The sequence below is a fragment of the Oreochromis niloticus genome, linkage group LG3 (assembly GCF_001858045.2).
Source record: "Oreochromis niloticus isolate F11D_XX linkage group LG3, O_niloticus_UMD_NMBU, whole genome shotgun sequence".
Lineage (NCBI taxonomy): Eukaryota > Metazoa > Chordata > Actinopteri > Cichliformes > Cichlidae > Oreochromis > Oreochromis niloticus.
The window spans coordinates 6760433-6774721 of NC_031967.2; the positions used below are offsets into that span (position 1 = coordinate 6760433).

At 38.5% G+C, this 14289-nt stretch overlaps 2 protein-coding genes across 3 annotated transcripts; both read right to left on the bottom strand.

Annotated features, from left to right (window-relative positions):
- Positions 1-4577, bottom strand: LOC109196223 (uncharacterized). The gene is made up of 6 exons (XM_019349847.2): positions 4473-4577; positions 3995-4339; positions 3778-3834; positions 2515-2610; positions 2390-2424; positions 1-1306 (listed from the first exon to the last, which is right to left on the bottom strand). Exons 1-6 carry the CDS (start codon positions 4516-4518, stop codon positions 1184-1186), a joined length of 702 nt encoding a protein of 233 aa, XP_019205392.1. The 5' UTR covers positions 4519-4577; the 3' UTR covers positions 1-1183.
- A 1690-nt stretch (positions 4578-6267) lies between these two features.
- On the bottom strand, positions 6268-10575 carry LOC106098604 (uncharacterized). 2 transcript variants are annotated; one of them, XM_025906055.1, is made up of 6 exons: positions 10491-10575; positions 7763-8107; positions 7636-7671; positions 7406-7513; positions 7302-7324; positions 6268-6649 (listed from the first exon to the last, which is right to left on the bottom strand). In XM_025906055.1, the coding sequence occupies exons 1-6, from the start codon at positions 10534-10536 to the stop codon at positions 6527-6529; spliced, it is 681 nt and encodes a 226-aa protein (XP_025761840.1). In that variant the 5' UTR covers positions 10537-10575; the 3' UTR covers positions 6268-6526. The 2 variants fall into 2 exon arrangements, with proteins under 2 accessions (XP_025761840.1, XP_013129940.1); XM_013274486.3 differs by lacking the exon at positions 10491-10575 and adding an exon at positions 8290-8354 and having other exon boundaries at positions 6270-6649.
- Positions 10576-14289: the final 3714 nt, after the last annotated feature.

Below are 14289 nucleotides of genomic sequence, written 5' to 3' on the forward strand. Positions count from 1 at the left end.
AGACAACACGAGTGGTAATTTGAGTTGCCTTTCTGCCACTTTGGTACTTTGTAGTTTTTGACAAAGGAACCTACCAGTTAAAAAACAGGCTGTTAAAAAATGTAGAAAAAAAAAACAATTGTGTGCAAATAGTACAAGATGTGTTGTTTGTGGTTTTAAAGGCTAGTCTTTCTGTGGCTTTTTATTTGGCTTATACACAGAGCCACTGCAGTGGAAAAAGACAGGGGGAGGTGCATAAAACTTGCCAAGCTTTGCACATAGAACATGGTCAGGGAAGAAAGCTGCCCATATAAACACTGGCTGTGTCTTTATTTGCCCCTTTTGTCAGTATATAATAGAGGCAACTAAAAAAATGACAATTTCAACATATCTAGTTAAAGAACACATCTAAAAACATATGAAGGGATATACCCACACAAAATAATTCTAGCAAAAACACTGTTGCCACAGAATTTATTGTTTTATCATTTACATCAAAAATGAAACAACAGCGTTCTTTTTAGCCTCCTAGGACCTGAACTGACCTGATATTTGGACATATTGGGAACCGATGGAAAACAAAGAATCACCAGATTTTTTTTGCCTATTTTTGTTTCTAAGAAATATGAGAGCCACATATGAAGACATTCATTTTAAATTTGGATAAAACAGAGGCAGTATAATGTCCTCATAAGTGTCTAGACAACCCAAAATGTGATGTCCACACATGTGGACGCCAGGTCCTTGGAGGTTAATGTAGCATTATTCTCGGTGTTGAAATCAATAGTTATTTGATGTTTGTGGTGAGTGAAAAGTCTTTCTCTGGCAGTGACTTTATTCATCAGTCACAGTTTTTTTTCATCAAAGCATACATATTTATATATATATTTTTTCCTTAACTGTCTACAAGTACAAAGGCTGATGCGAACTAGTAAAAAGCAGAAAGTCAAATTTCACTAACTGTAGAGGCCTTGTGAGTTCAGCTGTGCTCAGACCACACTGTGAAGTCTCTTCCTGTGAAGTGATCAGTATCTCACTCATGCCTCCCTCCCCCCGAAGACCACCTGACTCCCCCTATGAGTAACTTTGTGTGCCCTCGTTTTATTGAGATAAAGACAAATTAAGGCAGAAAAATGTTTAGTCCAGGGTTATAAAGACTAAACCACTAAATATGCTGTTGCATCATGAACACAGAGAATCAGCTCTATGCACTGGCAGCATAAACAACATGAGTTTCCACTTGTGTCTCTTTTGCAGGCCTTCTGCTTCTTAGTGTTTGTGGGTGGAGTCTCAACACTGCAGAGTTCAGGTCAACAGAGTCCACATTCTGTAGGTGAAAAATTTACAGTCACAGACCAAAACAGCCACAGAGTCAGTACTTTCAGTATCCTTGACTGTGACAGTCTTAGTATATGCTAGAGTATTCTAGGCTAGACTCCAAAAAAGACAGAAAGAGAGTCAAATGATTTTGGTTTTAAGTGTACCTCTGAGTGATACACTACCAAATAAGTGTGGTATTCATTCATTACATTCGTTTGAAACCTTCAGATAGAGATAATAGGGATTGGGACTATCAACTTTGTTTTACAATAACTCCAGGTTTCTACTTCAGACTTGTCCACTCACGCTAAATGTGGTGTTTGAGGTACAATATTTTCTTCACAAAATGGACCCAGGGCTACCTGCTTCTTAGTGGTTGGTAGATATCTTCAGAATAGAAGAAATGTAACATAAAAATAAGATAAGAGAGCTTTTCTTCAATTCTTTTCCAGCCCTTATCCTATTCAGGGTTATAGAGCACCTGGAATCTATCCCAGTTATCACTAGACAAGATCTGGCTAGGCTTTCCTTTCATACATAGAAAGAGCCCAACCACTGGATTCAAACACTTCATTATGTGAATTTATGACTATATGATATATACAATTCATGCTGCTGTAACTTTACAACAGAGCGTCCTTTCGTGGTCAACAAGGAGCAATGCAATAAGCTGCACGTGTGAAATAAATGTATCTCCAAAGTGCAACTTTTTCATTTAGTGAAAAAGTTGCACCTAATTTGCAACCTAATTTGAGGTGACCATTGTTTTGATTTGCTGCTATATAACTAAAACTGAACAAAATAAAACATGTAAGAGATTTCAAGCAAAAAGTTTCCAAGCACCATAGTGCTCCAGCATGATACATAGAGCCATGATAATGATAATTCCAGCCCATTCACACTCAATACGCTCTTTGGATCACCTTCTCTAACATCGTCAGTGCTGCTCTGCACTGACCTTAGTAGCTTCCCTGGGATATTTGAAGACTTTGAAGTGATTATGATTATTTCTTACACGGCATCATAATCACAAGTGATCTATTCTTAGCTTTTTTAGTAAATGTAATTTGCATTTTTTTTAAAGCATCACCTTGTTCCTGGGAGTATGCTGTTCTTTGTCCACTGCTGAAAGATAACATAAAAAGTTCAATTTTGAGTGTTAAAACTCATTGTATCACATGTAATAACTCTTAATAAATCACGTGTTGTATGTACCTGAAAAAAGCGGCACAATCTTGACAGCCAAACCAACGACAGCCATCACAAAGAAAACAGCCAGTGTGGCAAAGACCACAGGCACAAGGCTGGACTCTGCAACAGCAAACAGCATTGACTGATAAAATATATTGTTAAAATGCTATAATATATATAATAACTTGTATTTGCAAAAGACTGTTTAATGTGCTTTCATGCAAAAAGCCACATTTACTAATTTAAATACAAATCCATACACTGAAAAATAACAAAACAGGAAATGCCTTTAAAAAAATAGATTAGATAGTTTTAATGTAATCAAAATATCAAAACTGATGTGGTGTATTTATTAGTCCAAACCTAACAGGTAAAACAAACGTTATTACATATTTAAAACACTTGGGTTTATTTGTTTAAGATAAGATACCTTTATTAGTCCCACAAGGGGAAATTTCATGTTAAGGCTGCCGACCTATTGCACGCAATGGCGGCACCATCTTACCCTCCGACCATACATACATTACACAAAAACATCACACGGGGAAGAAAGGTCAGAGAGGTATAACAATGGAAAATGCACCACATGAGGAAAGATAAGGAGAAAAAAATAACTCCCCCCAGACTGAGCTCCAACAGGGAGATCAGTTTGAGAACAGAAACACAACACCTCTGCACATAGCACATGAAAAAAACTCTTAATACACCAAAGAAACACATGACAAGCAACAGTTTAGTTCATGATTTATTATTATTAGTAATGGTTATGGTTATGAATGTTCATACTGAGTACACTGAATACTATTTGTAAAAACTTCCATTAATTTGCATTATTTTTGTTTATGTCTTTAATTAAAAAACAAACAAACTGTAAGTAATGACCAAAATCAAAGTCACCCTCACTGTAAAGCAACCATAAATGTAATTTTACTTTGTATTATGACTATTACAAATATAGCAAATTAAAATTAATGTAAACTGAAATTTAAGAGCACTCTCTTGGGCCTCTTACGCTTTCAGCAGACAGCTGATACTCCACAGGAACTTCTGCTGGCTCCCTTTCCAATTGTTACAAATAATTTTAAAGCGCATTAATTTCTCTGTCAAAACACTTGAACCTATAAACTGAAGTTTATTATAGCTGTGTTATTGTGTATTATCTTATGATGTTGATTAATAATATTATTAGCGATGATTAGATGCTTATTTATGTAAAGTTCTGGAAGTCATTTCAAATATAATTAAAAATCTAAACCTAACTTTTAAGAGAAAGGAAAAGATGCTTACTGTCCACTCCATTCACTTGATCATTAAATTCCACTCCATCATTTGTTTCATCCATATCTGTGAAGAACCAAAGCCATTAAATTATTTTTATGCATAATAATATTCTGTTACTCTTTCAGCTCATTTCATGCTACTGTAAAAATAAAATTGATGGGAAAAACTAAACATTACGCAAACGCATAGAAACAGATAAATAGATCATTAACTCCAATCTTACCTTGAATTCTTAACTCGACTGCATTAGAAATGACTGTATGTCCGCTGATGTAAAATCCACAGAAATACAGCCCAGCATCAGATAAATCCACTCGCTTGATTTGAAGGAAGACAAAAGAGACGTTGGAACTCATATTAAAATTTCTGTTTCTAAATCCATGACAGAACGAAGCTTCGCTGTCAGATCCATACATAGAAGAAACACAGCTGGGCTTAGTTTTATTGACCACTCTGAACCAGTCTGTCTGCGTTGGATAGGCGGAAATGTTGGAACAAAGAAGTGTGACCTCTTCCCCGTTCTGGACCTCCACAGTCTGAAACTCAGAACCTGAGACAGAGATCCAGCCTGAAATGAAAGAGTACATAATTTATTTCTGTCTCTACAGTGTTAAAGTTATTGTGACTGGTCAATTGTCAATTAGTTGTGTTTAATGACAATCGTTTAACAATTTACAAGGTAACAAGAAGCCAATACTTACCGAGGCAGAGAAACAAAGTTGTTATCAAGACAAAGCTCTTCATCATGCGTTTAATCCTGTCACTGCTTTGATAGTTTCTAACACACAGCTCTTATAAAAGGGTTCAGAGGGGCGGAGTGTTTCTTTTCTTCTTCATCCCACCAATGACCTGCAAACATTTTCACTTTTGTCCCTCGTTCAACAGGTTCTTTTTAGGGTCTTCCAGCTGTGTGGTGCATGTGAAACCTGATATCTAGTTGTAGTTACCTGTGACACTAAACAGGAAAGCAGACAGATGATTTTTATTACTCAATTTACAATACTGGAGAACTTCTAACATAGGTTAGTAGCTGGATTTTGTCACAGCACTTGATTGTAAATAACTGGTGCAAATTGATGCTTACAAGTTCATTATCTTGTGCAGAGAAACACAGTTGTGAGCTACCCCTGTGTCTGTATTGTCCTTATACAGTCATTGGTTTGCCATACACCTTTAAATTTTTCTAACCTGCCACTCATCTTGCATTTGTTACAATAAGGTGGTCTTTACTGATATTTCAATGGGCCCAGAGAATCTCAGATTATGCAGAACAAAACTGCAATCTTGGAAAGATTAAACTTTTTTGAGAAAACTTTGAAAAACCTCAGAAATGTATTTGTTTCTTTGAACTTCTTCTTTTTTGAACATCTACATCATTTTGTGATTAAACAAGAGTTTCAGACAGCTGACAAGGTTCTTGCCTTATTGGTATTATTTGGTACACCTACAACTCTGCTAGACTTGCCTATAGAAAGTCCTCAGACAGCAGGCTGAAACCAACCATGTTAACAGCAATCCTCACAAGAAACACACAAAACATGCTGAAATTATATCGCTCCTGCAGAGCCAATACTGAGTCAACTTCAATACCTAGACTCAGCTGTAATTCAGACTGAAACAGTTAAGCATAACCAGTTATCCACAAATTAATTTATTTCCTGAATTCCAAATTTAACTTACCAGCATCCATACCAGCATGATTTTGAGAGGTCAAAGTTACTCCCTGTTTTGCTCCCAATGCTCGGTTGACAATTGATGTCAGTGTTGTAGGGACATGCACAGTGCTCTTGAGCATGCTCAAAAAGTAGACCACCCAGTTGCTTATTTTTCTCACAAATAAATAACCAACATGTCAAATAATCTACTACTGACAATGAGACAAGACTCAGGTTCATGATGTCAGAGAAAAAAAACTCAGTAAATTATTCTTAAAATCAGGAACGTGTTCATGCTTTAGCAAAATCTGTTCTTGCTGTTTAATTTTTAACAAAAGACATCATGTTTGTGTGAATTTTAAAAGCTTGTGCAATGTAATGGTCTGTGATGTGATTGAGAATGCCAGATGAGACTGATGGAAGGAAATGTTATTCTTTGCTCATACCTCAAGGCACTGACTTATTGTATTGTTAAACAATTAAGATGTGGAAACACAGCAGCTGGTTTAAATAGATCATAATTCGGTTGATTTTATACTGTTTAAGAAACTCCAACTTTAGATTTCCAACGCAGTTTTGCTCAGATCACACTGTGCTGTCTCATCCTTACTACCTGACTCCTTCCACAGCAGACATTTAGACTCTCCCTATGAGACATTTTCACAGTCATCAGTGTCATTTCTGACTTCTCTATATTTACACTTTAATACCTGTTTTTCTTCTCACACAAAAGGTAGACAAAGAGAAATAAAGCAATGGAGGAAAAGTTGGAAAAAATGTTTTTATTTTCCAAGGACTCAAAAGAATATATATCAGCATGTCTATTCCTCTCCTCCCAGAACAGACAATGAGACTTTCCTCATAAGAAAAGTTCATAATCAGCATCAGATCATCAACTTTCCCATCATCAACACACTTAAAAGAAAAGATGCACAATAAAAAAAGACAGAGGCACAAAAGTAAAGATACAAAGACAACTTCAATGCAAATTTTGTTATTTTTATTTTTTTGCTAGTAAGTTTTTGCCACATCATCCACAACACATACACAAAACTACATCAGTGGGTTAGTATCATAAAGCATGAGCTCCACCTCTTTGTCTACCGTGTTGCAGCATACATAACATGAGACTCCAGCTCTCTGTGTGTCGCAGGCCTGCGACTTCTTTTGAGTTTTGTCTGGAAACTCATAGCTGCGTAGTTCAGGTCATCTGAGCTCTTATTCTGAAAATCAAAATATTTAGTTACAGTAGAGTTTAATAAAATCTGAAATAGTGGATTTGTGGGTTACATGAAGAAAGATTTCATTTAAAGTGACATTTTAAGAGTTTTAAAGTAAAATATCGAAACAAGATGAATAATGAAACTTGGATTCCAAATATTGGGTTTAAATACTGTTTTAATTTGAAGGCTTTATGTACAGCACTTTTCTACTCTACTGAGCATTTTAAACAATTTGCGTCATTCACACTAGCACTTTTTTTTCTACCTTTCTATGTAACACTCCATTGAACACACTAGAGTGCAACTTGCAATACTTGGCATGCAGACGCGAGCAGCCGGGCATCAAACTACCAACCTTCTTGCTAGTAGATGACCTTCTCCTAAACTACGGCCACCATAAATTATACTTTTTCAAATTCAGCTATTATTTTTATGTTATCACTGAGTCTTTTCCCTGCGTGCATGTTTTGATTATTCACATTCACATGACGTACGTCCAGATGAACAGATTCAACTTTTGGAGATTTACTTTCCTGGATGATTGAGAATGCATCAAGATGTTGATATATAATTCACTGAATAATTACAAGGTTAAATGAATCTTTTCAGTCATGACATGCAATTTACACAGTGTGAGTAAAAACACATTTACCTTGATGTTTCCTGGTTGGGGATCTGGAGTTAAATTGAAAATATAAAAGTGTGTTTAGTTTATTTTTAGCAACCATAGAAATTGTCTTTGAAAAGCAACTTTACCTGTTTGAGGTGTTCTGATTTTTAAAACCAGAATGATGACCAGTATAATGAGTAAACCAGTCAGACCACCTGGGATGATGTTCATCAGGTGTATCGTTCTATCAGACTCTGCAAAAAGAGTTACACTGAAACATTTCAGGCTGTGCACTTCAGGTATAATACTGACAACAGTGAAATAACTACGATCACAATAAAAATCTAATTGTTTAGACACAGAAAAATAATCTTACTTTCAGCCATAAAATCTTCATCATATGTTTCACCACCTGTAAAGAAACATGGGTATTATAATAATTTGTGACTTCCAGTTCTTATTGAAAGTCTCATCAGGCTGTTCTGCTACTAAGGAAAGCTTACCTTCAAATCTTAACTCTATTGCATTGGAAATAATAATATGCACATCCACGTAAAATCCACAGAAATACAGCCCAACATCAGATAAACTCACTTCTCTTATTTTAAGAAAGACAGAAGTGACATTCGAACTCATATTGAATTTTCCATTTTGAAATCCATTACAGAAAGAAGCTTGGCCATGAGACCCAAACATAGAGGAGATACAGCTAGTTTTAGTCATGTTGACCACTCTGAACCACTCTGTATGTGTTTGACTTGTGGAAATGTTGGAGCACTGCAGTGTGACGTCTTCACCAGGCTGGACCGTCACAATGTGAATCTCAGAGCCAGAGATAAAGATCCATCCTGAATCAAACAACAAAGACAAAATGAGATTCAACTCAAAGTTTACAGTACAACAGACCCAATAACAGGGCGACAACTTTTTATTCAATTTAATTACATCGCTGCTTTCTAACAATCACATTTAAATTCTGTTGGGCTCCTCGTTCCGTTTAAGCTGGGAGTAGTAATGTGCCAGTACTTACTGAGGCTGCAGAAAAACAAAGCAGTTATCAAGCCGAAGCTCCTCATCGTGTGTTTAATCCTGTCACTGCTCGGACAGTTAGTGAACCACGCAGCTCTTATAAAGGGGTTTAGAGGGGCGGGGTGATTTTTTTCATTTTGTCAGTGACCTGCCAAAGCAATGCAATGCATTTGTAGATATTTTAGCTTTATTCACTATAATATAACACAAAGGTTACATTTTCATTTAAGATTTCTGGGCTTTGAGACTCACAGACTTATAATTCCATGTTACATCCACTTCAGAATATAGTAAACAGAGTCAAACAATGAGTCACTTATCAATGAGCCTCCTCAAAAACTCAAAATATTCTATTTTACTCCCTAAAAGTCTGGTGTGATACATAAAAGAAAGGAAAGGGGGGATTTACAGAGGTCTGCCCCCTTTTTTTGGCAGTTATCCAAGGATGCCATTTGCCACTTGAGTTATAGTTACATTTACTTGTTTCTGTAACAAACAGCAAAAGATATGTTTTTGATCTTTCTATTTAATGGTTATAAATGTTATATATAGGAAGGTCTTTATTCTGAATTACTGGTTGAAAGTGGCACATTGCTCTTTATAAACTTCATTATTTTATGTACGCTTTCATGGTCTATAAATGTTTAAGTGAGATGAAAATCAAAGAGTGAGTTTAAAGATGTGTGTGGTCAGACCCATGATTACTAAAAATTGACTGCATGTATATGTCACCATTGTGTTGTCACCAATGGTGACCACTAGTTTCTGGACTCGGTAAACGATTTTTGTCACAGTCATGTTGTTTTCGTTCTAGCTGGATGTTACTGTATTTAAAAGAGAGGTTGGAGTTCTAAGTTCATCAGCTAATATTCTGAAGCTCGGTAAGCATGCTGCATGAAGACATGTTGGAATGTAGACATGTAAATATGTTGACTGACAATTAAAAGAACATCAACTTCGAGTTAAAGCCCTAAAATAATTCAAATAATTGGGTTACTAACAAAAAAAATCACTCACAGCTCTTACAAAGGACAATAACCAGCTTACTCCTACTGGCAGTTCCAAGCCCAGACTAGTAGGATTGTGTCAGAATGCTTTACAAAATCATATTTGCAGCTCATCAAGAATGAATTTCAAATTTCAGTATTAGATATTTGGGTCTAAGATAACAACAATAACAACCTCTAGTGCTGTTGCCCAACAGGCTGCAAGTGGAAATTGTGCTACAGTTGGCCAAAGACAAAAGAAGAAGAAAGAGGGATGCCCTGCTAGGAGGCAGCAGGAGAGAAGAGAAGGCAGGAGTGTGGAGGTGAGAGTAAGGAGTTTAACACCTGATCCCTGTTTCAATCCAGGGGGTCAATGTTGACATTTTAGATGACTATAAATATCTCGGAGTATACATTGACAATAAACTGGACTGGGCTAAAAACACCTCAGCACTTTACAGGAAAGGCCAGGGCGGACTCTATTTTCGGAGGTGGATGAGATCCTTCAACATCTGCCGGACAATGCTAAGGATTTTCTACGAGTCTTCGAGCTGGACTCTCTTAGGGTGGTGATGAAGAGGCGAATGTTATCCAGTATAAAGACAATGTTGGATAATTCCTCCCACCCACTCCATGACGTGCTGGCTAGTCACAGGAGCGTTCAGTGAGAGACTAAGATTACCAAAAAGCACCACTGAATGACACAGGAAATCATTCCTGCCTGTGGCCATCTCCCTGTACAACTCATCCATTTAACACACTGTATACTGCAATAGCTACACCTTTTTTGCACATGCTCTTCTTTCTTATTCAGATATTTATTAGTAAGTGACTTATATATATGCATATATTGTATATATTGTGGTATTTCTTACTTCTTGTATTGTCTATTTTTGTTACTGTTTGTACTGGAACATTGTAACCAACATAATTTCCCCTATGGATCAATAAAGTATTCTGATTCTGTAGGGCCTATGACTGGTAAAAGGAGAGATGCAGCTGATCTAATGGTGAGAAGGAAGGTAAATGGGCTTAGCAGCACTTGTCTACTCTCCTGGAGTACTCAAATCACTTAATACACCACACCACTTCCCTCTATGATTTTTAAGTGCTTATTAACTAACATTCACACTTAGAGCAACTTATGGTTAAGCTCTTGCCCAAGGATATTTGGCATGAAGACTAGGGGGAGCCAGGGATTGAACTACCAACCTACCAATCAATAGATGATCTGTTCTGCCTCCTGAGCTACAGCCACCCATCAGCAAGCCGCATGTGCATGAGACCAGGTGTGAAGCAAGGCCAGGAACACTGGAGGTGGGTTTGATCTGTTCTAACATGGTGTAGAAATAAAGAGAAATGGAGTAATGGTAATCTTTAAGGAAGAATGTGTGACTAGTGTTGTGGAGAGTGTCAGACAGGATCATGAGTTTGAAAAGGGTTGATGCTGAATGTTGTCAGTGTGTCCTACAGGTTAGATGCCAATTCTTGTTATCTAAATTATTATCTAAATGAAATTGAATTGAATTGAATAACATTGAAAAAAAGGTATCTATGCTTTAATCACATGCAAACTGGACAACTGTTGCTTTTGTATATATGTTGGCTTAGGTAAGGCATTATCAGGATTGGAGCTGATGTTGCTGCACCATCTCCTGACTGGTAGACAAAAATATTGTTGGCAATGTTACACTGGCTGCCTTATGAAGTTATTTTCAAAAACTCCTACTTGTGAATAATAATTCAAAAGTCACCGGTCATCAGCTTTTTAAGTTTGCCTCATAGCTGTCTTACTGTGAACAGTAGAAGTTGATCAGGAGATGCACACGCCTACAGTACAGCCAGGGCTAATCTAAAGAAGGGCATCAAAAAAGCCAAACACCACTACAAAAAGAAGGTAGAAGAACACTTCTCCAACTCCAACCCCCGACGCATGTGGCAAGGACTCCAGACCATTACAGACTACAGGACCATCAAACCCTCCCCCGCATCCTCTGATGTCTCCTTCCTCAACGAGCTCAACAACTTTTATGCTCGTTTTGAGCGAGGGAACCCCACGACCACAACCAAAACAGACACGACGCCAGACCACCAACCTCTGACTCTCTCCCCCACCGATGTAGGAGCGGTGCTGAGCAGGATCAATGTCCACAAAGCTGCAGGTCCTGATGGCATACCCGGGCGTGTTCTCAGAACGTGTTCTGGGGAGCTTGCAGGAGTCCTGACAGACATATTCAATCTGTCCTTGGCCCACGCTGTGGTACCGGCCTGCTTCAAAACCACCTCCATCGTCCCGATACCCAAAAACTCCAACCCATCTAGCCTCAATGACTACCGCCCAGTAGCACTCACCCCCATCATCACTAAGTGCTTAGAGCAGCTGGTCTTAGCACATTTCAAATCCTGTCTCCCCCCCACCCTGGACCCCCACCAATTCGCATACCGCCAGAACAGGAGCACAGAGGATGCAGTCTCCATCGCACTGCACTCTGTCCTCTCACACCTGGACAACAACAACACCTACGCCAGAATGCTGTTTATAGACTTCAGTTCAGCATTCAACACAATCCACCCCTCACAACTCATCAGGAAACTGACAGACCTGGGCATCAGTTCCCTCATCTGCAAATGGTTACTGGACTTCCTGACCAACCGCCCTCAACATGTCCGACTGGATAACCGCTGCTCATCAACAATCACAATGAACACCGGGGTACCACAAGGCTGTGTGATGAGCCCTTTCCTCTACTCCCTCTTCACCCACGACTGCAGACCTGCTGATGGTTCTAACACCATCATTAAGTTTGCAGATGACACCACGGTGATTGGCCTCATCAGCGACAACGATGAGACCGCCTACAGGGAGGAGGTGGATCATCTGGCTGAGTGGTGCGACACAAACAACCTGCTGCTTAACACTGAGAAGACCAAGGAGCTCATCGTGGACTACAGGAGGAATGCTGACCCACATCCACCCATCCACATTAAGGGGACGGCTGTGGAGCGTGTGAGCAGCTTCAAGTTCCTGGGAGTCCACATCTCCGAGGATCTCACCTGGACAACCAAGTGCTCCAAGCTGGTCAAGAAGGCTCACCAGCGCCTCTTCTTCTTGAGGACTCTGAGGAAGAACCACCTGTCCTCAGATATCCTGGTGAACTTCTACCGCTGCACCATCGAGAGCATCCTGACCAACTGTATAACAGTCTGGTACGGGAACTGCTCCGCCTCGGACCGGAAGGCGTTGCAGAGGGTTGTGAAAACTGCCCAGCGCATCGCCGGAGCACCACTTCCTGCCATAAAGGACATCTACAGGAAGCGGTGTCTGAAAAGGGCTGGGGAAATCATCAGAGACCCCAGTCACCCATCACATGGACTCTTCACCCTCCTGCCCTCTGGGAGGCGCTACAGGAGCCTCCGGACTAAGACCACCAGGTACCGGAACAGCTTCTTCCCCACAGCTGTCAGACTCCTGAACTCTGCCTCCTGACATCTGACCCACGTTAAACTCATGGACTGAACATACACACACCCACAACCACTAGCACTTTATCACTATCACAATTATCCTAACTGCACTACTGTATAGTTCTGTGTGAATATCATTCTGTACATATGATAATTTTTCAATCCTACAACTGTTTATAACTTACATAGTTCACATTCTGTATAACTGTATATCTCAGATTTCTGTATAGTTTTTATTTCATATTTATATCCTGTTCATAGCCTGTACACAGCTTGTACTCACTACAGCCTGTACATACTTATAGTTATAGAATATTCATAACATACTTCACACCGTGTACATTATAACATACCATAATAGACCCATTTCTGTAATATACTTACACATCTATATTATTGCTAATATATATTGTAATATATCTATATCGCGGCTAAAGCACTTCTGGATGGATGCAAACTGCATTTCGTTGCCCTGTACCTGTGACATGTGCAATGACAATAAAGTTGAATTCTATTCTATTCTATTCTATTCTATTCTATTCTATTCTATTCTAAGTTGTATATGTTAATTTATTGTCTTTATTGATTTTATAGCTTGTGGTGTATTTATTGCTGTGTCTTATTCTATGGATTGTACTATACAATAATAATGTCCATCTATAGCTTAACTAACAGAGCTCACTGCTAAATGGAGTCATTGGTTCCTCACAATAAAGGGCGGTACCTAAGATGGGGATGCCACACCCCCACACAGGCACCTCCCACAGTAGACCAGATAGTGTAGTTAGGGTCACAGCATGTGTTCGGAGAACCAGAGTTGTTATTTCAGTTGTATTTCTATCACCTCAAGCTAGTCTTGCACTAATAATAACTGTGACAAGGAGTACTGCTGCTTACGCACGTTTTATGTTATGAAGTTGTTTTTAATTTCTAAAACCCTATCAGTTAATCCATTTGAAAACAGTGAAACCAGCTTCTGCTCGTGGTTAAAGTCACACCTTTGTTCATTCTTCTGTTGCAGGCAAAAAAAAAAGGAGAACGAAAGCAACGCATTTCTGTGAAAACAGCAAAGCATTTGTTGCGTGTGGTTTTAAAGGCTAGTGTCTGTGTGGTTTTCAGTTCATCTGATACACAGTGCTGTCACCGCAGTGGAAAATAACAGGGGGAGATGCATGAGATTTGTTGCACCCCAGAATGTACACAAGAACATGGTCAAGCAAGAAAGCTGCCCATATACACACACTGACTGTGTCAGGGTGTAATAGAGGAAAATGAAAACTTAATTAAAATTGACAAAGTTAAAATAAATTTAGTACAACTTATGTAGTAGTAATGTTGTATTAAATTTGTGGCTTCATTGTTTCCATCAGCAAAGAGAAAACTGTTGCAAGATTTTCTGTGTTTCTTATTCATCTGTAGTCTTGAAATCAGCAAATTCTTACTGTTCCAGAGATTTTATTCATGACTCATACACTGTTTTTCATCAAAGCTTGCAGGATCAAAAAATATTGTCTTGGAATATTTTTCTAAAGTCTGTGAAAATACAAAGC